Here is a 27,894-nt window from a genome sequence, read left to right as displayed (position 1 = left end):
TTTAATGTACATATAAACCCTATGTTAAAAGTATAAACAAGAGGAAATATAGTTCTAAGACTTCTAAATGGTTGACCATCAAAAAGTGAACCACCCTCTTTAAGACTTAACATAACATTAAAAAAAATTGCTTCAACATATGAATTTAAGACTTTACTTTATTCAGCAAAATCATTTATTTACACAATGGGGAATGCTGGTTTGATTTTGTCAATGAAATAAAAACAAAATGAACAGAGACAATACTGAACTGTATATGTACTTTGTATCAGAGTTGACCACCTGTTTCCTTACCTGTATCAGGAACATCAAGAGCAACAGTATCAGAAGGACACTGGTTTAACAATACACCACATAGGTCCAGTAATACCCTGGGAATTTCCCAGTGCAATCACCAACTTTTTCTTTTTTTATAAATATATAAAAAAACAAAAAGTCAGCAAAACCAGCATTATGATGTAGCAAACAGAGTATAACTCTGAAGTCAGTGGGGTCAGTAAAAGCCTTATCAGACCATCCATAGTTTTACAATGTGATCTGCTCTTCCTCAGACCACTAATATAGAATCCAAACACGTGAAAAATACGTCACTCCTTAGAAGACAACAATGATCTGATAAGGATTTGACTTAGTGGAAGGAAAAAAAAAAAAAAGGGAATTGCAGAGCATAGCCCCTATTAGAACAAGCTAACTTTCCAGATTTTACAAATTAAAAAAAAATGAAAACAAAAACAAAAACAAAAAACCACTTCAACATGAAGCTACCATACAAAGTTTTTCCATTTTTCTTTGTAAAAAGTTCAGAGTTTGCAATTTAATCCTGGGTTTTTAATGAGAAGGACAGTTTTGGCCTGGACTTCCCCTTGCCCAGGATAATTTTTTGTTCTTCTTTTTGTTGACGTTGTCGTTCTTGTTCTAGTTTCATCCTTTCCTCATGAATCTTTCTTTGTTCTTCAACAATTCTCAACTGTTCTTCGGCCTGAAAGTTAAAAGTAAAAATTAGAAATGTATTAAAAATTATCATATGTACCCCTGCAACAGGTGTATCTATTATGTATCTACAAAAAAATTTTTAATGCAAATGCAAAAAAGGGGGTAAAAACAAGGACTTTCTATGAATTACATGCCTTCACAATATTTTAGTTACGAGGTGACAACTTACACACAATAGCATGGGTCATAAAATTTGACTAAGGTCATGTAGTTTAAGTGGTAGAGAAAAAAGAATTTAGAAAATTAAAAGAGAACCCTTTATTAATTGTATCTACATTTTCTGTCTTTCATTTTTAATGAAAATAAATGAACAAATTATGGAAAAGCACTTACACATTTTGGAAATGGAAATTAATTTCCACAAATCACATGTTGAGATGACAGATTTTGTTCTATACCTATTTTTATCTCTAACTTCATTGTACCAGATTAATAGACTGTTAATTATAAACCAAGGCACAGATTTACTCAAAGAGCAGGTTATCTACCAATTACCATATTTATAGTTGAAGGGCATACATACACACACACACACACACACAAAAAACAAAAACGTAGGAAAAAATCTCCACTGGGGCTTTTTGTTTGTGTGGTCAAATCACGCTGAAAAAAAGGGACTATATTATAGTATCAGTAGACAACCAAGAAACACCACAGACCCAATTACCTGAAGAAAAATATTAGAAAACCTTCTGACCTGACTAACTATAAAGTGCTATCTAATTTCAAAAGGACACTGGTGTAACTGATTCCACTCCTGCAGTGCCTTCAACTCCTTCCATGTCAAGCAATTTCTTTCCTGCATTCTTCTACAGATTTCCCCCTCTTTACCAAAGTCAGGCCCTTCTCATGCTTCGTAGAGATACCATACACACATCTTCAATTCTCAACCAAGTACAATTTTAATCCCTTCCCCAAGGGGACATTAGGCAATGCATGGAGATGATTCTGGCTGCCACAACTGGGAATGGCTCCTGGCATCTAGTGGGTAGAAGACTGGGACAATGCTACACATCCTATAATGCGGAAGACAGCTCCCACAACAAAGAATGATCCAATCAGTGCCAAAATTGAGAAACCCTGCTCTAACCCTTTTTTAATATCAGTTGTCACGATTTATCCTTTTTCCCCCTCTATCTGACTGTGATCTTAAAACATTCACTGCATCCTTTGAGCTGCCTACCTATTCCCATTCAAAGTCAAATTTTAGGTCATTGATTCCATCTCCATTATTCTACTAAAATTATCTTCTGTATGGTCAAAATCTATCAAATTCAGTGATTTTTCTCTTTATTCAAATAAATTCTTCTGTTCACTTAAGTCTTTTAAAAATGTTCTCTCTTCTGATACATTCTCTAATGCCATACACTAATTACTTCTTTTGTCTCCATTGATATATATATATATAAATAAATAAAGTGTAATGTGACTGGTTTATAGGCTTTATGGCAGAGGAAGATGGAAAAGTTAACAGGACTCTGGTATGCAATACAAAATGTTTAAATTTTATCTTAAGTAGCAAAAAAAGGGAAGAACACAAAGAAGTTTAGACAGCAATGTGACGTAGACTAAAAGATAGGTATTGGAACAAATCAATGGCAGCCAAGTAAGGCCAGAGATAACAAAGATCAGAATTACAAGCAGTGAGAGAATCCGGCAGGTGAGCATGGTGGAAAATCCAACGGAGAGCTAAAAGATATCTTTAAGATACAGCTCTCTAAAAACTTTTTCCTATGCTACATTTAGACCTGGCTACTGGACACATCCACCTGGGAGACCTAGGACTTGCTTCAAAATTCAACATTTTAAGATTTAAATTTTTCCACTTTATCCTTAAAATAAATCTGCCCTTTACACTTTCCCTTCTGCCACTCAAATTCTATAGCTTTATTTCATCTCTTCTTCAGTCAAGTTTGTTAATTCTTGTTTTATATTCTCTGCCTAGAGTTTATTTTCACTTCTTTTGCCAGCATACCAGTTTAGGGTCACATATCTTTTGTACATCTAAAATGGTGCCCCTGTTTCCAGTGTGTCCTTCAATCCATCCTACATGATACTGCCAGACTCACCTTTCTTGACCATTGCTCACTCTTTCTTGTTCTCAAATTTCCAATGATATCCACTGTCCATGGCATACAGCTTAACTTCCTAAAGTATAATGTTTCTCTAAGACAAGATTTTCTATAAGCTGGCTCCAGCTTGGTTTCAACTCCTCTTCTAAATTCTTCTTTCTATCTTGTTCCCCCGTCTTTTGCTCATGTCATTCTTTCCTTCTATGGAAATCCTACCTGTACATCACAATCTATTTCAAATAGCCACTCTCTTCCTTAGGCTTTCACTGATATTACAACAAAAAGAATTACCTGCTACCGGTCATCATTAGTGAATTCATATGCCAATTACTTTATCCAGTTTTAATAAATCATCACAAATTTGGGGTAAGAGCTTAGTGTGTGCAACTGAATCAAGATGTAGTAAGGCTTCTTTGGATGTGTGCGTGTGCCTAAGAAACATTTTATCAATATAAATACTCAGATTCACTTTCTTCTAAGGTTCTAACTCAACCCTAGGAAAGCATACTAGAGCCCTGGAGAGTGAGGGTACATAAAGCAGAACATCACCACCCTAATCCGTAAGAGAAATCTAATGAACATTACAAATATACCATTTTTTTACCCTGTAAGACAGAAATTCAAAGTGTGACAGCACATTGCTGTGATTTCAATATGTCCGCCAAAGGTCACTGTTAGAATTAACTGGCACTGTTAACAGTATTAAGATGTGGGGGATTTAAGCAGTGATTAGGCCATGAGGGGTTCATCCTCATGAACGGATTAATTCTGTTATCACCCAAGTGGGATGTGGGTTGGTTACCATGGGAACGGGCTCCTGATAAAAAGATGAGTTTGGCCACCACTTTTCTCTCCCTCTAGGGCCCTCTCTGTCTAGCTTGCTCGCCATGTGATGCCTTCCACTATGAGGAGACCTCATGGGACGCCTGTGCCATGTTCTTAGGCTTCCCAGCTTCCAGAACCCTAAGCCAAATATTTTTATGAATTACCCTATCTCTGTTATAGCAGCAAAAAAATGGACTAACACACATATGCTATCATATAAAGAGCACTCTCACACTACCAAAATTACATCTTCGTAATACTTTATGCCAGCAAGTACATTTTCTGGAATTTACATTATATACTTGTACAGCAATGTGCAAGTTTTGCACCCATGCGAAATTGATATATTTACAGGGTTACATATTACAACACAGTTTATAGAAAGAAAAGAATGTGAAAAAAACCCAAATATCCACCAATATGGGGTACACTAAATAAATTACTGAAGATATATAAAGCAGAATATTGTATAGCTGTTAAAAACAAATTAAGAAAGAGGAAAAAAGGAGGCCCCTATGTTCCCCAATGGAAAAATCTCCAAGTTACACCGTTAAATGAAAAAAATAAAGTTCCATGTATACATGCTACTTTTGTGCAATAAATGGAGAATTAAAATATTATGCATTTGTATCTGCCTGAATATGCTTTTACAGACATTCTGTAAAGATTTTAAAAACACGTAACTGAGTACACTTTTGGAGATGGGGTTGGGATTGGGGATTGGGTTGGGGGGAAGGTAAAGGGACTTCACTGTTTCTCTTCCTAAAAAAACAAAATTTGAACCATGTGATCATTTTGCCTAATTAAAATCAAGATTTTTAAAGTACAGCAACTTCCTTCAGATAAAATACTAATTCCGCACTTTAGATTGGGTAAAGAATCAAGTTTCTTCATTTAGGTCTACAAATAGAGAAGGTAAAAGTGTGTGTGAATGTATGTACAGAAGAGTTGATTTTCTCTGGGACTACGGCTCAACAATGTTAATCACCAATGCTAGGCATACAGTGCCTACTAGAAGTATTTAATGCAATGATTTAAAAATTAGTTGAATATACTGTCTATATACAAATATTGGTATTTTGTTCTACTATGGCTTTAAACTAAGCATAAATCTTAATTACACTTTGACAAAAAAAAGATTATTCAGACACTAACCACAGTCATCTCTCATTTTAATATAGTCTCTCAAGTGATAAAAGCTGGTTTCCTGTTCATCCACCATCTGTAAGTGTGGTATGACCCTAACACCTTATTTGCTAGGTATTTTCCTATATCCTACCCTCTCTCTGTAGTAACTTTTTCTTTCCTGATGACTTGACTTGCCAGAGAATACAACCATTGTTCCTTTCCCTGCTTGTTTCACATTTATGCACAAGAAAGCAGTATTTGCATTGGGGGTTGGGGATGCATATATGTATTTATACAGATGAATAATACTAAGCAACTCACTCACAAGGATTATGTGGTGGACAGCTTGGAGGCCAAGGAGAAAGCTAACATCGACAATACCAGAACCATTACACTGGGGCAGACCCTCCTAGCCATTATGCCCATAACCCTGTTCAATCTCACAAAGGTGGCTTTCAACCTTGTACCCCAAGCTAAAGAGTGACTGGTGATAAGAAACACACACACAAAAAATGTTCCATTATAGTTAAAAGGTCTACTTACCCCTCCCAGTAATCTCTGCCCTATTTTATTTATTTATTTATTTATTTTTAGACAGAGTCTTGCTCTTGTTGCCCAGGCTGGAGTGCAATAACACGATCTCGGCTCACTGCAACCTCCGCCTCCCAGGTTCATGCGATTCTCCTGCCTCAGCCTCCCGAGTAGCTGCGACTACAGGCGCGTGCCATAACGCCCGGCTAATTTTTTTGCAGTATTTTAGTAGAGACGGAGTTTCATCTTGTTAGCCAGGATGGTCTAGATCTCCTGACCTTGTAATCCGCCCGCCTTGGCCTCCCAAAGTGCTGGGATTACAGGCGTGAGCTACTGCGCCCGGCCTCTGCCCTACCGTCTTTACCCAGAGGATCTACTCATTTTATAGATTACTTTTCTAAGCATTCTCCTTCTTAAACTGTCTATAAATTTAATCAAGGTAGTCTTTAGCAACAGTCCCTTTAGCAACGATACTGAAATCTATTCTCTATTTGAAATATATGTAACTTTATAAAATTTTAAAAATCCACAGAAATATTTCAAGAGTGATTATAGAAATGGATGAAAATCAGCACAATTAGAAACTATGCCACTATTCAGAAATGTGATTTCTACATTTTAAACCTTCCAAGATAGCCTGATCCACTCTGCCATTTATAATTTTAATTCCTTTATTCATCTTCCCTTCCCTAACTTTTTAAATGTATATCCCACTTTAGATAACCAATGACTTAAAAAATGAAAAAATACATTTGATACGATTAGTTCTGACAGTTAGTAAACTATGTCGGTAAATTTTTGTGAAGTATTCCATGTACAACGTTAAATAACAGAAGGGTAAAACACAAGGATCCCCTTCATCCCTGTGACAACATATTTATTCTCACACTTACCTCCTTAGGGTTTCTAATATGCCAAACCATCATTACGGGATATCATTAGCTACCATCTAAATTCCTGTCACCACCTACTCCCTTTACCCCCTTTTATTCTTAATTCCCCTCTAGTGACATTTATATATAACCTTAAATCATTTTTGAAACTTCAACCTTAGATAATATCTCCATGGATTCCATGTTACCTGAAGTGAAGACAACTGTTTCAAAAGGAGGAAGTGACAGATTGAGCTTGGTATGCAATATTATGTACAAAAAGCACTGCCTGAGCACTCTGGAGAGACTGCTCTGTAATTCTGCCAAGGAAAATCTGATGCCTTCGGGGTTTTCTTTATACTTTCTGTTCTAAAATTTCACAAACAAAGGTATTATCTAGATGTGGCTCTTTTAATCTTCTGTATCCTACATTCTCTCTTTTTACAGTTCTTCTGTCTTGGTCATTCACTATTTTGTGCACTACGTTTTCCTTAAATGCCTGGGGATACCTGGCATGAGTTTATTAGGAAAGATTACATCAGGAGGGTCTTTTCTGGTTCCTACAACAGACTTCCCCCTGCGTCCCGGCTTTTTCATACCTCTTCACTTACCAAGTTTATTAGTTCTCCCTTACAGTTTTTAAGAACTGCTACTTTGGTGATTCAAGGCCCCATCTTTTGACTGGCCTTCAGTGGCTTCGTGTTTCCAGTTTGTGTCCTACAAACCCATCCTTCACAATGTCAATATACTCACTCATGTCCAGAAATTTATTTTTTAAATTACTGTCCCAAATACATTAACATAAGGTCTTCAACCAGCTTTTTATCTTAACAATCAGGAAAAAGCCTCTCGCTCTCTGAAAATCCTTACCTGACTTACTCAAAACTTCATTTCAAATTAAAATATTTGACATTTACATTTGTTGCCTTATTTTTCCTAAGTATTGTGCCATTTCAACTTATAGAAATGCTCACTCTAAGATACTCTGTTCTTTTTCCAACTGTGTTCATTTCCTGTGGCCACTGTAACAAACTGCAACTGGATGAAATTTATTATGGAGGCAAGAAGTCCAAAATCAGTATCACTGGAACAAAAATCAAAAGTGTTGGCAGTGACACACTTCCTCCAGAGGTTCTAGGGGAGAATCTGTTCCTTGCCTCTTGCAGCTTCTGGTGGCTGCCAAGGTTTCTTGGTGTGTGGACACTTCACTCCAAGGTCAATATCCTCAAATCTCTGTCTTCACATCACCTTTCCTATGTGTGTGGATTCTGTCAGGAGTCTGAACACCTTCCTTCATCGTGTCATGTGTCTTTTTCAGTCCCAGTTGGCAGTTTCTGCTGACACAACATTCTCAGAAACTTTGGAGGTCCCCTACATGTCACATCATTAAACATCGTTCTCCACAGATATTTCCTGGATAATCTCATCTATTTCCGGGTTTTACTGAGATAGTCCGGGAACCTATGAGTTACATGCATAGTTTCTTCCACACAAACAAAAGGCTGTCTAGCAATACCCCTGGCCTTCTTTCCAGAGCCAGTTTTTCTAACCGTGAACATCTTTTGCCATCTGAATAGCCTGAGATTTTCCCAACATCAAGTGCTGACGGTTCTTTCCATACTTATCAGTTCGTTCTTCAATTTAGCTCTTCTTGCCACTTTACTATAAACAGGAAGAAACCAGGCTACAACTTCAACACTTACTTAGAATTCTCAGCTAAATATGAAAAAGTTTTAAGTTCTGCCTTACATACAACTGTAGGACACAATTTAGCCAAGCTTTCTATCACTATATAGAAAGGATCTCTTCCCCTCCAGTTTATAATATGTTCCTAATTTGCTTCTGAGCCGTAACCAGAAGCACCTTTAAAATCCGTATTTTTGCCAACAGTATTTAAAGGCAACGTATGCATTTTCTATCATGTGACTCAAAATTGGAGCCTCTACCCACTGTCCAATTCCAAAACCACTTCCACATTTTTAGGCAACATATTACCACAAACTAAACAGCTCAAAATAAATTTATTCTGGAGGCCAGCAGTCTGAAATCAGTATCACTGGGCTGAAAGCAAGGTGTCAGCAGGGTGTCCATTCTCCATTCTCCTTTTGGAGTCTTTAGCAGAGAGTCTGCTCCTTGTCTCTTACAGCTTCTGGTGGCTGCCAGGATTCCTTGGCTTCAGCCTACATCACTTCAATCTTCAAAGCCAACATTTTCAAATCTCTCTCCTCTGTCTTTACTTAGCTTCCTTCTCCTGTCTGTGCTATATGCTAAAATTTCCCTCTGCCTAAGAATACATGTGATGGCATTTAAGGCCCACCAGATAATCCAGAATAAACTCCCCATTGCAAGATACTTAATCACATCTGCAAAAGCCCCGCCCTCCTTGTCATATATGGGCACATTCAAATTCCAGGTATTAGAATACAGATTATTTTTCATGGATACAGGACAGAAGGGATTTTTCAGCCTACCATACAAACTCATTTAAAAGAAAGCCATCTCTCCATTGCAAAGCAAACTCTGGTTTATTTTAAACTTATGTACGTGGTACACATTTGATATATAAGCAACTTTCAAACATGGCACTATCTTTTCTTCTCTCAAACTGCTGAGATAACAAACTGGTGAGATACGAAGTGGTATAACATGATGAACTTGGCAAGGGGTGAGAAGAAAACTATTTCATTAATAAAGAGATCTGTAAATCTAGAATTTATAACTTGCATATACTTTAAAACCCCAAACACCCGTCTCCCATCAGAAGTAATTTGTCCTTCCTTTGACCAGTATGTTACCTAAAATTTTTATTAGAAACTATCAATGTATTATTATAGTTGAGGTGTTTACACCAGATTCACTAACCAGGTTGTATGGTTTGTATTTACAATCTTGACAAGGGTACAGATTGAGAGTTTCTTCCTCCTGCTGACACAATCTTCTGGAAGAGTATTTTACTCTACAGCAAAATCTAGCCCCAACTTTTAAGTCTGTTTCCCTCTCGAAAAAAGTAAAACTCATATACATTTCGGAACAGTATCTGAGATTTTCCCAGGCACATCATAAAAACACCATGAAGAAGACTTCAAAAAATTTTAAGCACTATTTTTAACAAAAGAAAATTAAAATTTTCCATTGTATTAACCCTTCAAATACCTAAAGATAGTTATGTGTCACCAACACTAACTCAAGAACAAAGAACAATCTGCCAAAAAGCCAAGTTAAGTCATATTTGGATGCTTTTACTTTGTAAATAAAGTACGTTTGTTGGTTAATACTTCTGTCTCTGTTGACAAACCAAGTATCTTGGTACACAATGTGGAATTGAAAAAAACAGTAACTACCCATGGACTAGAGCACTTAACGATTTTCACATATGAGTGAGCTCGTGTGGCTAGGCTAACACATTCCTTATTAGTCATTACGGGATTCAATCTGTGAACTTGTGTCACAAAAGGCTACTTAAAAGTCAAAAGTATGACTTTAACTTCTTTACTATTATTTGTATGTGATCAAAAAAGTGATATACATTACTTGTAGCATGTAGAAACTGAAGAAAAGTATAAAGTTACACATAAGACTACCAATTAAGGATAACTATTTTTAGCATTTTGGCTTTTCTGTCTCTTAAAATGTGCAAGTATATGTTTCTCAAAATAAAAGGATCATATTGGATATATAAATTTTGTATTTATCTACCTCCTATTTTGTATTTCCCCTGAATTATCAAATACTTTTTGGCTACAGAAAAACCCACTGCATAATAATAATGAATCCAACAACTTGGACATTTCTATTTTAAATAATTTGAGATTATCTTTGTACGTAAATTCATTTGTAAATGATTCTATCTCATGAGATAAATTCTTAGACACAGAATTAAAGTTTTTTATATTTACTGATTTACTGTTAATTGTCTTCGGAAACTGTTATACCTATTTGAATTCTCATGATCATCAGGTAAAGAGGTATCTGTATCATAACCTGCCAACACAGGACACTGTGAAAAACAATGGCTTTAGGGGATTTCTATTAAGGAAAAAGAAAAGAGAGGGACATTTCTTTGCTTCTCTACTGAGGTTGAGATATATTTTCAGAAATTTATTGTAGTTGCTTCTTGTCCTACTTGTGTACAAATCTCCTTTTTAATTAGGAAGTTAGTCTTCTTTACTGATCTGTAACATCATTGTATTATTTTTTTCAGTTAAAATGTTTAAGAAATCTCCCTCCCCGCTTCCAGGGTACTTTCATTGTCAACTTGTCTTTTCTATAATCCGCTTTCCACACAAACTTCTTAGCACACATAAGGTTGGATGGCTGCTCATTTACTACAGCTACTTCTCCCAATATCCCAAGTTTCCATGCCCTTGCCTTTGTTTTATTCTACTACCTCAAAGGCCTTTGCCCTGTTTCATTTCCTCGCGCTCTTGTCCGCCTCCTAATAGAATTTCCACCTATCCATCAGGGCCCAGCTCAAGGGACTACCTCTTCTAGGAAGGTTTCCCAGGCCACCCAGGGCAACTATGTCATTATCTTACATTACCTATACCACTTACCAAATATTTCCATGGTATTAGTAACTTTTTTTGGAGTTGTCTTTGTTTCCAAAATATGTTAAATTATTTAAAAGCACTTAATGGCTTGTCTACTTTTTCATCAAGTTGCTTTTCTCAATACAGATTTTAGCAAACAGTTACCTTTGATCATCCTTCATCATTCATCACTTTCTAGAGGCCAGAATGCTTCTCATTCTTCTTGCATTATATGGTATCAAGTACTTTTAATAGGAGTTTGAATGTATTTTACATGTTTCCCAATAAACATACATAAAGATTAAAGAATAGTGCTCAAAATTGAGAGGAAGGGGAAGGAAAAAGGCAATAAAAGTGGAAGTGGGCCTCAACGTGTACCTTGCCATCTTTATACATTTTTTGTCTCCTCATACACAAAGAATACCCTACTTTTCCTGCCAGCATATGACTACCAACAGAACCAAATAAAAAACTTTTCTTGGCCGGGTGCGGTAGCTCATGCCTGTAATCCCAGCACCCTGGGAGGATGGTGCGGGCGGATCACAAGGTCAAGAGTTTGAGACCAGCCTGGCCAACATACTGAAACCCCGTCTCTACTAAAAACACAAAAATTAGCCGGGTGTGGTGGTGGGCACCTGTAGTCCCAGCTACTCAGGAGGCTGAGGCAGGAGAACTGCTTGAATCCAGAAGGCGGAGGTTGCAGTGAGCCGAGACTGTGCCACTGCACTCCAGCCTAGGCAACATAGAGAGACTCCATCAAAAAAAAAAAAAAAAATTCTCCAGTATCAATTTACCATGCTTCCAACTTTATTGAACACTGTAAGCAGCCATGTTAAATATGTTCAAATTCTTACTCGACTTTCTCAAATCCAAGCCTCTTTTTCCCTAAGATATGTTTTTTACTGAAGTTTATCACAAGCATGCCATCAGAATAGTGTCACTCTGGGCCAGGAGCGGTGGCTCACACCTGTAATCCCAGCACTTTGGGAGGCCGAGGCGGGTGGATCACCTGAGGTCAGGAGTTCAACACCAGCCTGATCAACATGGTAAAACCCCATCTCTACTAAAATAGAAAAATTAGCCGGGCATGGTGGCGGGCACCTGTAATCTCAGCTACTCGGGAGGCTGAGGCAGGAGAACAGCCTGAACCCACCCAGGAGGTGGAGGCTGCAATGACCCGAGACTGTGCCACTGCACTTCAGCCTGGGCAACAAGAGCAAAACTCCGTCTCAAAAACAAAACAAAGCAAGAATAGTGTCACTCCGATCAAATCTAAATCTGTGTGATCTAGAAAAGTGCTAATGTTAAGCATGGCCCACAGACCACTTATAATCTACAAACTAATCAATCCCCAACAAGGACAAATCAATACAAGGGTTTTAGAAGTTTTTACAGCAGTATGACCTCATTTTTCTAGTAATTCATCTTAATTGTATTTTGCAAAAGTAGAGGTCTGAGACAAACTGGGATTAAAAAACAAAAACTGAACTTTTACTACCATTTGAGAAGTATAAGGTTATGCCTACCAATATTTTTTCCAGTGATCACAGACTGAAAATCTTATTTTCGTTTTTCATGTGGGCAAACAATAGAGGACTGTAAGAATAATGCAAGGAGGCCAAGCCGTCCCTAGCTACCACAGGGTCAGAAGGGATCAAGATCTTGGCAGGGCACACCACGCTTCCAGGCCACCCACATAATGAACCCACCACAGCTATCCAATCTCTTTAACGTGTCCTAAAAGGAGGTCCAGTTCCACCTGCTCAGTAATTTTGATTCAATGATTTACCTGTCAACCATATTTTTTTCCTCTTTTCTGAAACATCTATGCCTCACAAACCAGAGTGTATTTACCCTTCAAAGCTCACTCAACCTTCTAACCTCAAATTCAGATTGAACACTTTCCCTCTTCTTCCTATCTGCACTGAGGTTCTCTCCTTATATGATGGAATCCTGGAATCACTAAAAAAAAAAAAGTTATCCCATACTTATTCATAAGCATGCAGCAATATAACTTAGAATGACTCATCCATTTCACATTCCTATTGCTTTTTCTACCTTAGCAGATTTTAAGATTTTCTTTGGGAAAGCGGATTATGGCTTTCCAATAGATTCCATTATGGCCTTCACAAATACCAGGTGATATTTACCAAGAATCCATTGTGCCATGCTCACTAAGTTATCTGGAATATTTCTAGCATTCTCTCTTATCCAGAGTACACTATTTTTCAGAAGATGATGTTCTAGAAACAACTGCCCCATATTAACTTTTTACATTCTTATTAAGGTTATTTATGGTCTTCCTTCATCCCTTCATCCCTACTCTCAATGGGATCCACTGTTAACTACTTAGACCCACTTGGATATTTTCCTGTACATTGATAACCACAAAATTTCTTTATACCATGTAACTGGAGCTTACAACTTGCTTTCCCCCACCCCCATCTTTCTATATTACATAATTACCGAAGACTCTGTATTTCTTAAGATTATAAACTAGGAACAGGAAATTACTGTGGTGCACTTACTATCAAATAAATACTATCTACTCCTGGTAACAAGCCAACTAATACAAAGTAAAATGCTGCATATTATAGTTGGTTTAAATATATCCCCAAGCTTTTGTTGTTGCTATTAGCTTTTTAGGCATAGGAGAAATGTGAATGAGGTTAGGAAAGAAAAAATTGGGGATAGAGAACAAAACAATTTCCCCAGAAAACTTGTTTTTTAAAATCACTGCAAATTTTGAAGTTCTGTCCAGATTGGAAGTAAAAATCTCAATTGTTCCTATCCTTGCCTCAAAAAGCCTTTAAAGTTAGTCCAGAGAATCCCCCCAAAATAAGTCAAATTATAGGGCACAAAAATCAATCCACAAAATCTGAAAAAAGGAAATAAAGCAAAATACAAAACACTTTTCACGTATGCTTTACACTTACCAGTTTGGCTTGTGCTTCTGCAATTTTTCGGTTATTCTCTTCCAGTATTCGCTCTAGCTCCTCACGTTTTGCACGTTCTTCCTCCTAAAGGGGAGGATATGTAAAGATATTAGAAAAACAAAATGTTTATTTTTATTGATAAATATTTACTAATCTTCCTCTGAACTTTTTTGATATGACTTACAGGGTAGCTTTATAGCTACCTTCTGTCTGACAAATGATAAACTGTGCAGTCACTAAAATTGGTTTCTAGCACTAAATTTAAATCATCCCTCCCAGTCCAAACAGCAACCAACTAAACCCTCCCTAATGATAGTTTCCTGGCAATTATTACTAATACTTTAATATCACACAAATCAACAAGGACAACTACAAAACTGGATAGTATTTACCAAATTAAAAAAATAATATATAAAATATAAATAAAGTGAATATTTGTCTCACCAATTATGTATACCTACGTATTCTTTACCTATACTCCTTTAATCAGCATTAAAAGTTGAATATTTACTGTCTTGTCCAGTGTCCTGCAGAGTGTGCTCCTCGGCTGCCATACGCGCCAGCTTCCTCTTTAAAATGATTTGTACTGTTAGCTTGGCAATACCTGCATCAGCAGCTCAACCATTTATAAAGAAACAACATACAAGGAAGGCTGAGCTGAGGAATGCAGATGTTTATGGTAAGAAGGAACAAAAAATGTAATTCATCATTCCTAAGGCAAACAATTAATAAGAAAAATACATTTACTGTTAGTGAAAAATACAAATGGTAATCCATACTTCATGGAACTACGGGCTTCTTCCATGGGGAAAATGGACTTAACATTCAGATGTTGACAATTTCGGAAGGCAGCTTATATTGTCATCTACAATCTGAACTGAAACTCAGAAATCCAGGGGATGCATGGTCAGGAAATAAAACTCTTCAACTTATTTTTTCTTGGAGAATTTAATGAGATTTTATAATGCAAACTGTATGAAGACTGCTTGATGGCTTGAGCAGTGTTCAGATCACAGCATACATACTCAAATGATTTTAATATTTGGAAAGACTGTCAGAGGGTTGTGTCCGTGTAAAAAAAAAATTGTTAATATGAAACAAAAAAAGCAAATGAAGAGAAAAAAATCTTACTATGATTAATAACTCGCTACAAGACAGCACCATTACTCCAAAAATATCTTCATTATTAAAAGCACTGATACAAATAAAAATTTCATACATTCAATTTTATAGTCTGTGAAACCCACTATAAATATAAGCATGTATATCTAGTTAAAGACAGGACAAGGGAAAATGCATTTTAAAAGCTAAGCTTACCAGAAAGCAAGGAGATTTAATATGTCAACTTGTCCACAATAATGCCAAGATGAAAAATGACAATAAGTCTTAATTATTTTGAGTCAAATATTTCAGTTCAAGAAAATACAACTACAGGATTTCCTACATCACACGCCAATGGGATTCATATTCATTATGCAAACTATGGTGACAGACACTCAGGGCTGTAAAGTGATTTGCCTTGAGTGTTTCAGTGGCTTTCACCAAGTTTTTGGATCCTGGAGTAATCAGTGCAAACAAGCTATAAAGCTTCAGTAGCAAATTACTGTCTCACAGAAAGACATTTTCAACTTCTGCTCCAGCTGCTGATAAAACAAATCATGTGTTTAGCTTGACTCCAGACAAGGACAACCTGTTCCTTCATAACTCTCTAGAGAAAAAAAGGAGTTGTTAGTAGATACTAAAAAAAGTGGATGAATAATCTGGATATTTTTCCTAAAAAGATTCCTTGAAACACATTAGGAAAATGGAGGGCCTTATGATCAGAATGCTAGAATTAGTCCACTGTGCTGAAGCAGGGTTTAGGGGAAGGAGTGAGGGATAAAAGAAGGAAAAAAACAAGAGTGAGAAAACCTATTTATCAAAGCAGGTGCTATCACTCAATGTTAGGCCCTGCTCTTTTTAATCTGACTGAAGGCAAAAGCCTCTCACAGTCTAGGTAACAGAGTGACAGAATAGAAGAATATACAACCACAGGTGGATTTTTAACCTTTTCCCTTTACCACTCCCTGTCTCCCCACCGTCCTCCCAAAAAAGAATGTAAGTCCTGCAGCCATGGCAAAAGTTTCAAACACTTCTCAAATAGCCAGTTCCATTAAATCAAAAAGTATCCTTGAATATGTTTTATAAAAGCTTCCAAGTTTTAAGTTATCAGTCAGCACTTCTGAATAGGCTAAAAAATTAACTTTCGCAGCAATGTTAAGTTTAGACGAGAAAGGAATTAGATAGTCTGTATTCCATCTCTTTCTGAACTGAGCAGGAGGCAGAACCCAACACTGAAAGTTTTGCCATGGACTGTCTCTACTTTCCAAACGACCGAGCGTTACCTCTCTAGCTTTTTGTGCTGCAAGCTCAGCTTGTCTCTGTCGCTCGAGTTCTTCGAGCAACTGCTTTTCCATGATGCGTTTGGCTTCCTCCACCCTTCGGAGAACTTCTCGTTCAATTTCATCCTTCCTTTTCTCCAGTTCTTCCTCCACCCTTTTTGCCACCAATTCTTCCACTCTTCGTGCTGTTTCTTCCTCGATGAGTTTTTCTTCTATTTCTTGCTGTCGACTAGCAAACAAAGTGAAAAAAACGAGTTAGATATTTATTTTTAAAACTATAAATTTAAACAAAACTAGTTTTAAGTCTATCAAGCCATTGAGCCTGGTATTATTCAGTGATTTTTTTCAGAATTCATTTTCATGTCACATTTAAGGAAATGACAGATACCAAGATGTTAACTGATACAGAAATACAAATGAATATAAAATCCTTTTATCCTTTATCATATTCTAAATACGAGAACAGGTATATACAAAGAGCCTAATTCATTAGTTCTAATTTAGGAACAATAAATCTGAAACAGAAAATCTACTTCTGTTATCGACTTTATAATCAGAGGACAAGTTGTTAAAAAATATGGATTTGCTCATTTGCCAATCCCTTCGTCTGGGGCTGAGCTACAGAGAAGTAACGAGAAATTATGTAGCAGGCAACTCAGATTGGCTGAATTCATTTCCCGCTAAGCAAAGAGAGAATAAACACAGATTGAAGAGATTCAGACTGCTGGAGTAATAGTGTGTAGTTTTTACTGAAAATATGACCAACTTAAGTTTTGAACTGAAGTTCTTTAGCTTTATAGTTCCTTACTATGTCTTTTCTTCCTTTTGTTAATTGATTTTCAATTAAAAGCTCCTCTAGAAATGGGAAAGTGGGTAAAAATATATTTTTATTACCAGAAAAAGTTCAATAAAGCATGATACTACAGTTTTAATTACTCCAATCCCATTTTGATATTATAAACCAATTTACTCAAAATAAAATTCTGTGCTGAAATTACTGACATTCATCAAGGCACCACTGTGGAAATACTGCACATTTCATACCAATGATATTCAGTGATAGCCACTAGTCATATGTGTCTGGTCCGAACTGAAATTTAGTATGAAGAAAAAGAATATAAATGATCTCCTATTTTTATTTGATTGCATGTTAAAAATGATATTTTGGATAAAAATATACACTAAAATTAATTTCATCCATTTCTTAACGTTACTAAAAAATTTTATATTGCATATATTGTTCATACTATTTCTAGTTAATAGCACTCTGAGGCAATAAATTTGTGCTGAATGAATAAATTCTGAGGCTCTTGCAGTAAATCTAAATCCTAAGAGGACGATTCATGTTCCAACTTTCTCACAACCCTCAAAATTAAATAAAACCTGCAACCTTTATCTTTTGATGACTCATTTGACATACATATATATGAGAATCATTCAATTTATCTGTTTAGTAAAGACTTTATAGTTTCTAAGTGACCTTTAAATACCCCAATCCACTTCAACTCAACTCTATTCTTCGGGAGGATTCAATTCTCACCCAAGGGCTCTCATTTTCAACTCCCGTTACTAACTCACAGTGATAACACACTAATACCAATGTGTCTTAAACAATCTGATTCATCTCAGTTTCTACATTTATCCTCTACATTCTTCTGTCAAGGAGACAGTAGGTACTAGAGAAAGCATATTTTCCTTTAAGGGCCTAGATGTTTGCCCAACACTCATTCTCAGGACTCTGTTGTTTTAAGTCTTTATCTACAGCAGCTCAGTAAGAGAGCAGGTATCTTCCCCAATACTAAAAATAATCGATCACTGGGAGCATATAAAAGGAAACCAGACAGAAACTTCAGTAGAAATTAAATCACATTTCCATATAAAATGTTGTTTCTCTACTTCACCCAAAAGGAAAGAAAACTAATCAATGAAACAAGGCTGACAACTGTTGAATCTGGATAATGAGTACCCAAGAATAAAGATAATAATCTGCCTTTGTGTATATGTAAATTTCTCATAATAAAGTGTACACACACACACACACTTTTGCTAGTTCGTTCTTCTGAAATTAGTAAATGTAGAGAAGCCTAAGAAGAAACTTAATATTTAAAATTTCAAAACCAGTACAATGTGACTTTTAATTAATATTAAGTGAATCATAGTACTGACTATTAAAAAAAGGATAATGTAACACAGTTCCAATTAAAACTCCACACAAAGTAGAAAGAAGGCCCTAGGAGTAAAAAGTTGCCATCTTAAGAATTTGGTGAAGGTGGAAGAGACCTGATACACACTCAAGGTTATTTTTGGCAGTCAAGCCATTCCTCAGCAAAAGCGCAGTGGCTAACAGGGCCTCATTTCCATAGCTTTGGTCAGTAAGGAGAAAATGAGCCAAATAAATTTACTTACAGCAAAAGCCAAATCAGAATGTCTGTTCTCTGCTTCTATTTCCACTGATGACATCAAACCAGCGGGCCCATGTAACAGGCAGTACAGGCAGGCCGTGGACTACTCTGCTGCTAAGGAGTCAATTCTAACTACAGCTCAGGGACTTTATAGCCCAAAGGGAGGGCAAGTGGAAAGTCCCATGCTCAACTGAAACACTGGAGAATGAGAAATGACCCAGTGCAGTTTCTCACAAAGCTGCTTATCTCCCTTTGTTCCTGGAGGAACTGCAAGGTATCCCAACATGAAAATTAAGCTTTCCAACAGGCTGGGTTCAGGGCACCACAGCAAAACTGTTTGCCTGCAAGTGTTAGCAAGAATATAATTTCTGCTGTTTTTCTTGGTAAAATTAAAAATGCTACTTCAGTAATCAGAAAAAAATTTTAAATCAAATTTTAGAAACAGTGCTGAAGGAAAGCTCAATTTTATCCCCTCGCCATATACTGAGTTCAGCAAACCAATGAGCACATATACAACTGAACTAAGCATGAGTTCATCTTTACTGATGGCAAATTTATCATCATAATCAATGATAAAACCACTATTATGCCTACTCCCATAAGAGGCACTGAACTTTCTTGAGTGGGTCATTGGTGTCTTGCAAAATAGGTATCAGCTAACAGCCTATTCACTCCTCAAAACCCTTGCCATAGTAGTTGTTACCCTCATGATGTTCTTTTCTCTAATGTCGTCCTTACACTCCTCTGCTGAATATCCATTCCCCTGCCAATAATGTGTTATACTGATGAAAGCATTAAATCAAGATCTTCAAGGTTTTCAATGGAAACGGTATAATACTAGGTCCTATTTTCTCTGTGCTCTAATGTATTTTAAAAACACTAGTCAGGCTGGGCACAGTGGCTCATGCCTGTAATCCCAGCACTTTGGGAGGCTGAGGCAGGCGGATCACGAGGTCAGGAGATCAAGACCATCCTGGCTAACACGGTGAAACCCCATCTCTACTAAAAATAAATAAATAAATAAATAAATAAATAAAAAATAAAAATTAGCTGGGTGTGGTGGCGGGCGCCTGTAGTCCCAGCTACTCGGGAGGCTGAGGCAGGAGAATGGCGTGAACCCGGGAGGCGGAGCCTGCAGTGAGCTGAAATTGCGCCACTGCACCACTGCACTCCAGCCTGGGTGACAGAGCGGGACTCTGTCTCAAAGAAAACAAAAAAACAAAAAAAAAAAACCACTAGTCACAATGGACTTTAAAATGCTAACTATTAAAAACAAAACATAAGGCTACAGCACTTCAGCACTGTTATAGAGTAACTGGCACCATTATTTTAAAACATCTTTAAAATGTGGGAACTCAATCCTAGGGGCTTACTTCTAGGACTCGCTCAATTATTATTAGCAAACAGCATTTACTTATTACTTAATAGGTAACATATAATATTGTGCCAAAAGCTTTATATACCATGTCATCATCTAAATCATATAATTATTCCTATGCAGTGGGTACGTATCCCATTTTTACTGAGGAAACTAAGAACAAGGAGCTGAAGTTTCTGGATCGAGCACACTGGATGTTGCTGAGCTGTTTCTCTGAACCTACGCAGATGCCAAAGCTAATGATCTCAAGCAAGCACTATACTACCACCCTACATCGGTTTCTGCAGGACAAATGAGAGGGGCAAAGACAAGCACACAGATTTAACTACCAAAAAAAAAGAAAGAAAAAAGTATAGGCCAGGCATGGTGGCTCACACTTGTAATTCCAGCACTTTGGGAGGCTGAGGTAGAAGGATTACTTGAAGCCAGGAGTTCAAGATCAGCCTGGGAAACACAGTGAAACTCTGTCTCTACAAAAATTATAAATAAATAAATGAATACATATTCTTAACATCAGCTAGGTCTTATGCCTTAACGTTCTGTCAGAGCCTTAACCTCCAAAAATATGCGGTTCCATATAATCAATTTCCTCCTAAAAGCTCTTCTTTGCTCTCACAACGAACTGCCCAAGTATTTTAAGAATCACTTATATAGATCCCAGTTCACTGTAGATACTCTAATTTAGAAGGCTCTTAATCCGTCATCCAGTTGAACACCAAGGATATTCTAACCTAGATATCACACGCTAGAGTAAGTTACTATGCCATTAACATTTTCCTGATTTGCTGCAAGTTATTTTCAGTTGTCTATTTTTTCAACAGTTGATACAACATGGATGCAGCATCTCAAAAGAGCATTTAAGAAAATGGTGCTACTGGTGTGGGGACGGGGTGAGAAGAACCACACTGAATGGCTGGGACACTAGGATGAGAGGAAGATCTTTTGAACTGAATTTTGAACCATGTGAATTGCCTATTCAAAATTGAGGGTAAAAGTCTTTAAAAATGTAAAGGCCTACCTTTTAAGCATTAAGATTACAACTCATAAGATCACTTCTTAAATTCATCAGGCTTGGTCTGGCTCCATGTAAGTTAGTTACATTAAATAACATTACTTATTGAGAACTATTATATGCCAAGTATCACCTACTTTAAATACATTATCTCCAATTTTCACAACAAGCAAGACAGATTATCTCCATTTCACAGATTTAAAAACAAGGTTAGAAGTAGGTGATTTAGGCCGGGCGCGGTGGCTCACGCTTGTAATCCCAGCACTTTGGGAGGCTGAGGCGGGTGGATCACGAGGTCAGGAGATCGAGACCACGGTGAAACCCCGTCTCTACTAAAAATACAAAAAATTAGCCGGGCGTGGTGGCGGGCGCCTGTAGTCCCAGCTACTTGGAGAGGCTGAGGCAGGAGAATGGCGCGAACCCGGGAGGCGGAGCTTGCAGCGAGCCGAGACTGCGCCACTGCACTCCAGCCTGGGTGAGAGAGCGAGACTCCGTCTCAAAAAAAAAAAAAGAAGTAGGTGATTTATTCAACAACTCAGAATTGTAGGTGGTAAACTAATAAGGTTTCCAATCTTACCAAAGAATTCCTAATTAGTTAAACCCAATGGTTGATTCTTATTTTACGGTCTCTTTCCATCTAACTAGATTTCTTCTAAGGGCACTTGACACTTTGCATTTTTACCATATTCCTTTCTGCTTCCACCACAGGCTTTTCTCCCTCTTCCTAATTGCAAATACAGGCATGTCCTAAGGTTCTTTCAGTTCCTTGAATGAACCGCTCTCCTCTCTCCACACTCTCCCTGGGTCATTCCATATACTCTCAAGGTTTCACTGACATTCAGTGAAGCCCCTCTCAGCTAGGCTTCAGTCTCACATGATCAACTCTGGATAAACTCAGTACAGTATATCCAAAACTAGTGCTCACAGTGAAGGCACCATTCTCTTATCCCCTTTCCCTCTCCCTTATCCACTATTTATAGAGTTTCTGACATTTTTACCAGTACCTGCCACATGGTTGTTACTGAAACATTTGGTAGATGAGTTGCAATAGCCACACTATAAACATGAGAACCACCATTCTTTTTCTGAAGTCCCACATTCCATTTAATATACTCTAAATGTTTCTTACATCTGTCCCTCTTTTCCATTCCAACAACTATCCTCGCTACTCCTGTGTAAACTTCTGTACCCACCTCTTAGTTTCCATCCTATACAACAATCAAAACAAAAAAGGCACCATGTCATTTACCTGCTTAAAATCCTTCCCATTTCTAGGATGAAATCCAAGCTCTAATATGACATACAATAACCCTAACATGATTCCCAGCCTCTATTTACCTCTCCAGTCACTCCATGACTTAAATATTTATAGAACTTCGTGTTCTAAGTCAACAGTCACCTGATTATTCCACTTTTAAGACCATTTCCTCTATTTTGGCAGGAGTCGGGGGAGGAGGCTCTTTTCTGTGCTCCACATATGTCCTATACCTTGCCTGACATTGTCATATTCTTATATCATCCACCCACACAGGATACTTCCTTTATACAGTTTATATTACTGTCACTAAATTTACTACACTGTATTATTGCCTATTTAATGATCTGTCTTTGAGCTAGATCAAACTCTTGGAGAAGGGCCAATCATCTTTATATTAACAGCACCTAGCACAGTGCCTGACACTTATTAAACGCTCAATAAACATCAGTTAAATGAATAAAATAACCAACAGGATATGTAGACTGAAAACTGTTTCCTTACATTCCCAAAGCTCCAACACTTAAGTCTTTCCATTGTTTCTTCTGCATTGCTTCCAAGGCATTAGAATATATTAAGTAATGCCTATCGCACGGCACCCAGGAATTTAGAGTATAGGTAGCTGCCAGCCCTGGTCCCTTCTCCCTCCTAAATACTATTGGCAGTTGGTGTCTTCTCTCAAACCAGAGAACCATATAGCTCCTCTATTTGCCATATTTCATTCCTGAATTTCTTCTCTGCTATCCATGTGAAACCTGCTAAATGCTTCTATTTATTCTTTGCAAACCAAGTTTCTTTTCGTTTTTCCTACATAGCTTTCTAGTGAAAGGCAAGTTATTACTCTTTGGAGGTCTCCTTTGTTTTCACATGAAGAAATTATCTCAGCAATGTCTTAGGTAACTTTTCATACATCCATCTATTGAGAGCTATTTGAGATCTTTATAGCTAAGGGCCTTGTTGCAGACCCAAAAGTTGTATTCTACAAAATCAAGGTTTAATTTGAAACAATTACTTGAACTTTGTTTTCATACATATCATTGACAGTTCTAAGTACAGGAAAAATGAGTGTTGCATGTGTTTCAAAGGAGTGTTGGAAGCAAAACAGCTCCAGGTACAACTTCCTCTGTAATATTAGTGCTCCAGTCCTACCTTTTAGTAACTTTGGTTTTAGAAACAAGCTGTGTGTGTGCTGGAAAATCTACCTAACACAAACCCCACTACAGAAAACTACAGACCCTGCAGTCAATTCAGTACACATAAACTCACCTCGAGAAAATCATAAATTCAGTCACGTTCTTGCTTCATGAGCACTTTCTAAATATTCACTGAAGAACTGACCAAGTATGGCTGGTTGAATAGGGAGTTAGTAGGACTGTTCAAATCTACTTTTCAATGTGGTTTTTGGAAACTGAATACCCAGAGCATCAAAGTACGATGATCATAAAGCAAAACACACAATAAATCCCTAAATTTTAAAACCCAAAAATTCCTTTAGTTTGGTATTATTTATCCACATCTACTTTCATAACCAGAAATACTTGGGAGCTGACATTTTCGGAAACACACTCTAACTCTAGATTTCACTAATATCCTTCATGTGAGCAACGCCAAAATAAAAGCAACTATTCAAGTGTCTTCTGAAGAAGCACAGTGTAAGGGAAACAACAAAACTGCACGTGTTTGCTAGAGGAATAGAAAGCAAGTTAAAAAAAGGGTAGGCTTTGGGATGGTGATTACACAGGTGAATTCAGAGGTCAAAAAACTCATCGCACTGTACACTTAGGGTGTATCTTTTCTTTTTTAACATCTCAGAGAAGGGGTGAGGGTGTAGGTTCAAGGGGAAAAAAGCAATCCCAACACCTTAACAATAGGAATACACTAAAGTGAAAATGCATTTTTCTGGCGGACCACCTAAAGTGTATGATTCCCGAGAGTAGTTAAGTCCTGTCCCAAATTTGAGCTTCAATAGAAGAATGCTTCTGGCCAGCTGTGATTCGCATCTCAAAGGTTAATTCCCTTCTCTCTCCTTCTCAAGCTGACCAGCATACGCTCACCACCCTCCACATGTGCAGGCCAGCTCGCTCCCGGCCTCACAAAACGACGCAGCTCTCCGACCTCACTCTGAACTCCACCCCTACTTCCGGGACACCACTCCTCTCTCGCGCCAAAATCGCCTTCTCTTATTTAAGCCCTTTCTGCTCAAGCCCTCGAATTTTCCATCCCAAACAACTCGTGGGTCTGTCCCACCCCAAGCTTTCCAAACGCCAAGCCTGCCCGCCCCGCCCCGCCGCCGCCTCTCCAGCCCGTTCCCGCGCCGGGTCCCCAGCCCCGGACCGTCCCCGCCATTCTCCCGGCCCGCGCCGTCCCGCCCCGGCCCCACGCCCTCGGCCCGCGCCCCGCTCTCCGCACGTCCCGGGCCCTCCCCCCGTGGGCACTCACATTTTTCGCTGCCGCTCGAACTCCGCTTTCTTCTCCTCCTCCTCTCGCTTCTGCTTCTCGTCCAGGCTGCTGCGCTTGCTCACCGTGCGCCCGAAGATGTCGATGCGGTCGGGCGGGGACGAGGCGCGCTCCCGGTCCCGCTCGCGCCGGGACACGGCAGTGTTGGTGGAGCGCGAGCGGGACCGCGACTCCCGCCGCCGGTTCCGTTTACTTTCCCGAGATTTGGAACGCTTCCGCACGCGCTCCTTGTCCCGGGATCGCGACCGGGACCGGCTGCGCTTCTTGTTGTGCTTGCTGCTCTTGGTGTGCTTGGAGCGGGACGAGCTCCGGCTCCGAGACCGGCCCATCCTTCCGGGCGACGCTCTAACCGCTCGCCTCAGGCCCCTCACGCGGCCAGTTCCCCTCGCCTCCGCCTTCGGACGCGGGCTGGCGGTTCTACCGAGGCCGGAGGAAAGAAAGGTGTCGGCCAACGGACTTTATGCCTTTTCCCGACGTCTACAGCTGCCACGAAGGCCACCTCCAACGAGAAAGCCGCAGCGCAAGGCGCCCCTAAGATGGCAGCTGTGGCTGCACCGGCCGCCCTTCCCACAATGCCGTGCGAGGAACGTGCCGAAGCGTGGACCCCGCCTCCTGACGATTTTTGCCGAAGGCAGGCGAGCGCTTCCGAGCGGACTCGTTTTTTTCGCCCGTCTTGGCGGAAGCCTGAGACGCAATAGATGGAGACTCTCCTTTTCGCCTTGGCGTACTCTTGTTTTTTTTTCCTCCCTGGTAAGATGCCAACGCCATGTTGAATGAATTAAGCACGTTTTAATGGGATTTAAGTCCTGCCTCTCAGAAGTTGATTGATTGCATTACTTTCTAGGAGCTGGTCTTGTGGGGCAGCCCTAAAATGTATCTCCAAGTGACCCTGCACTCATCACTTGCTGCCTTGAGCTTAGTTTCCTCATTCGTAGAATGGAGACACCACACTTTCTGAAGTGCTTATGAGACTTGCAGGAGGTAAGTATGCAGCAGGTTTTGATGAATGTAACCTAATGCTTACTATAGGGCTTAATGTGCCTTCTAAATGCTTTAATGTATTAACAAGTGCTTAATTCTTACAATTTTGAATTAAGTGCTACTATTATCCACGTTTCAGAGATGAGGACCCTGAGGTCCACAGAGGTTAAATAAAGGTCACACAACTAGTAGGTGACAGAGCAGGGACGTGAACCTAGGTCATATTGTGCAAAGCCCTTGCACATAACCAGCAAGCCCTCCTCAACCCTAGCCACGAAAAGCTTCGTCCCTATGTAGTACAACAAACTGTGTCATTGTTGAGCCCTAAAAGGAAAAGGCAATGTTAATATTTGCAGATAACAGGAACCCTTGAAAATCTAGGCGCCTCAATTTTAAAATTGAGTGCAATAATAAAGCTTAACTAAGTAGAAGAAAAATTAGAATTATTTGAATAAGCAAAAACATATTAAAAATGAAATAATATTTCCTCCACAATGGCAACAGAAACCATAAAATACTTAGGAATAAACTTTAACAAGGTACACAATCTTTATTATAAACCTTTACTGAAAAGGCAGTAATAAGGCCCTAGTAAATGTAAAACATGCTGTATTCTTAGATGAGTAGTCAGTATCAAAAATATTGTCAATTCTTCCCAAGTCAAATTACAAAATTAGTGCAATTCTCATGAGAGTCCCAAATTCTCTTGGGGATATGTGTTTTAGAACTAATTAATTTTAAGTTTTATATGGAAGATCACATAATTATCCATAAAACTTGGAAACAAAGAAGAGTAGTGTATTAGTCTGTGTCGACTGCTCTAACAAAATACCATAAACTAGGCAGCTTATGGACAACAAATTTATTTCTCACAGTTCTGAAAGTTGGAAATCCAAGATCCAGGTGCTAGCTGATCTGGTCGCTGGTGAGGACCCAGAGATTCACAGGTGACTCACAGAAGGCACCTACTCACAGTGCCCTCACATGATAGAAGGGGCAAGCTAGCTCTCTGAGCTCTCTTTTAGTGGCACCTCTAGGGTCTGAAAGTTTGTGTTCCCTCAAATTCATATGTTGAAACCTAATCACCAGTGCAATAGTATTAAAAGGTGGGGCTTTGGGATATTGATTAGGTCATGAGGGCTCTAACCTCATAACTGGAATTAGTGCCTATCTCAGTCCATTCCTCCTGCTGTAACAGAATACTTTAGACTGAGTGATTGATAAATAATAGGCATTATGTCTCAGAGTTCTGAAGGCTAGGAAGTCCAAGATAAAGGTACCAGCAGATTCAGTGTCTGATAAGGGCTTGCTATCTGCTTCCAAGACAGTGCCTTGTTGCTGGGTCCACAGAAAGGGACGAACACTGTGTTCTCACATGAGGGAAGCGATGGAGGCAAAAGGGCAAAAAAAAGGTGGGGGAACTAGGACACTCCTGTCAACCTCTTTTATAAGGATACTAATCCCATTCAAGAGGGTGGAGCCTCATTTCTTAATCACTTTCAAAACGGCTTCAGCTCTTAATGTTATTATAGTGGATTTTAGGCTCCAACACAGGAATTCTAGAGAGACAGGTACATTTAAGCCATAGCAATGCCCTTATAAATGGGGCCCAAGGAAGCTCGTTCACCCCTTCTTTACCATGTGAAGACATAGAAAGAAGGTGTCATCTATGAAGCAGAGAGTGAGGCCTCACCAGACACTGAATCTGCCGGTGCCTTAATCTTACACTCCCAGCCTCCAGAACGCTGAGTGATAAATTTCTGCTGTTTATAAATGACCCAGTCTGAGGTAGTCTTATAGTAGGCTGAATGGACTAAGACAGGAACTAATCCAATTCATGAGGGCAGAGCCAGCAGCCCCACCTCCTAATACCATCATCTCCCAGCAGCCCCCACCTCCTAATACCATCGTCTCCCAGCAGCCCCACCTCCTAATACCATCACATTGGTGATTAGATTTCAACATCTGGGTTTGGGAGGGCACACAAACATTTAGACTGTAGCAAATAGTACGTGTTTGCGCTACACAAAACTGAATAAACTGAACGACAAGATTTTAGGACAGAAATAGGAAAACGGTGCAATAGAAGGATAGATCTATTCTTTTACTTCAGATACATTCAAGTAAAATCACATTTAATAT

General features: G+C 38.7%; 1 protein-coding gene across 2 annotated transcripts; it reads right to left on the bottom strand.

Annotated features, from left to right (window-relative positions):
• Positions 1-140: 140 nt before the first annotated feature.
• ARGLU1 (arginine and glutamate rich 1) lies at positions 141-25,381 on the bottom strand. Of its 2 annotated transcripts, XM_055244236.2 has the most exons (4): positions 24,754-25,381; positions 16,271-16,496; positions 13,887-13,970; positions 141-979 (listed from the first exon to the last, which is right to left on the bottom strand). In XM_055244236.2, exons 1-4 carry the CDS (start codon positions 25,098-25,100, stop codon positions 815-817), a joined length of 822 nt encoding a protein of 273 aa, XP_055100211.1. In that variant the 5' UTR covers positions 25,101-25,381; the 3' UTR covers positions 141-814. The 2 variants fall into 2 exon arrangements, with proteins under 2 accessions (XP_055100211.1, XP_063474715.1); XM_063618645.1 differs by lacking the exons at positions 141-979; positions 13,887-13,970 and adding an exon at positions 14,368-14,455 and having other exon boundaries at positions 24,754-25,345.
• Positions 25,382-27,894: the final 2,513 nt, after the last annotated feature.

This window comes from Symphalangus syndactylus, chromosome 15, assembly GCF_028878055.3.
Source record: "Symphalangus syndactylus isolate Jambi chromosome 15, NHGRI_mSymSyn1-v2.1_pri, whole genome shotgun sequence".
Lineage (NCBI taxonomy): Eukaryota > Metazoa > Chordata > Mammalia > Primates > Hylobatidae > Symphalangus > Symphalangus syndactylus.
Note: the sequence above shows the minus strand (reverse complement) of the source record. Positions and strands in the feature narration are given on the sequence as shown.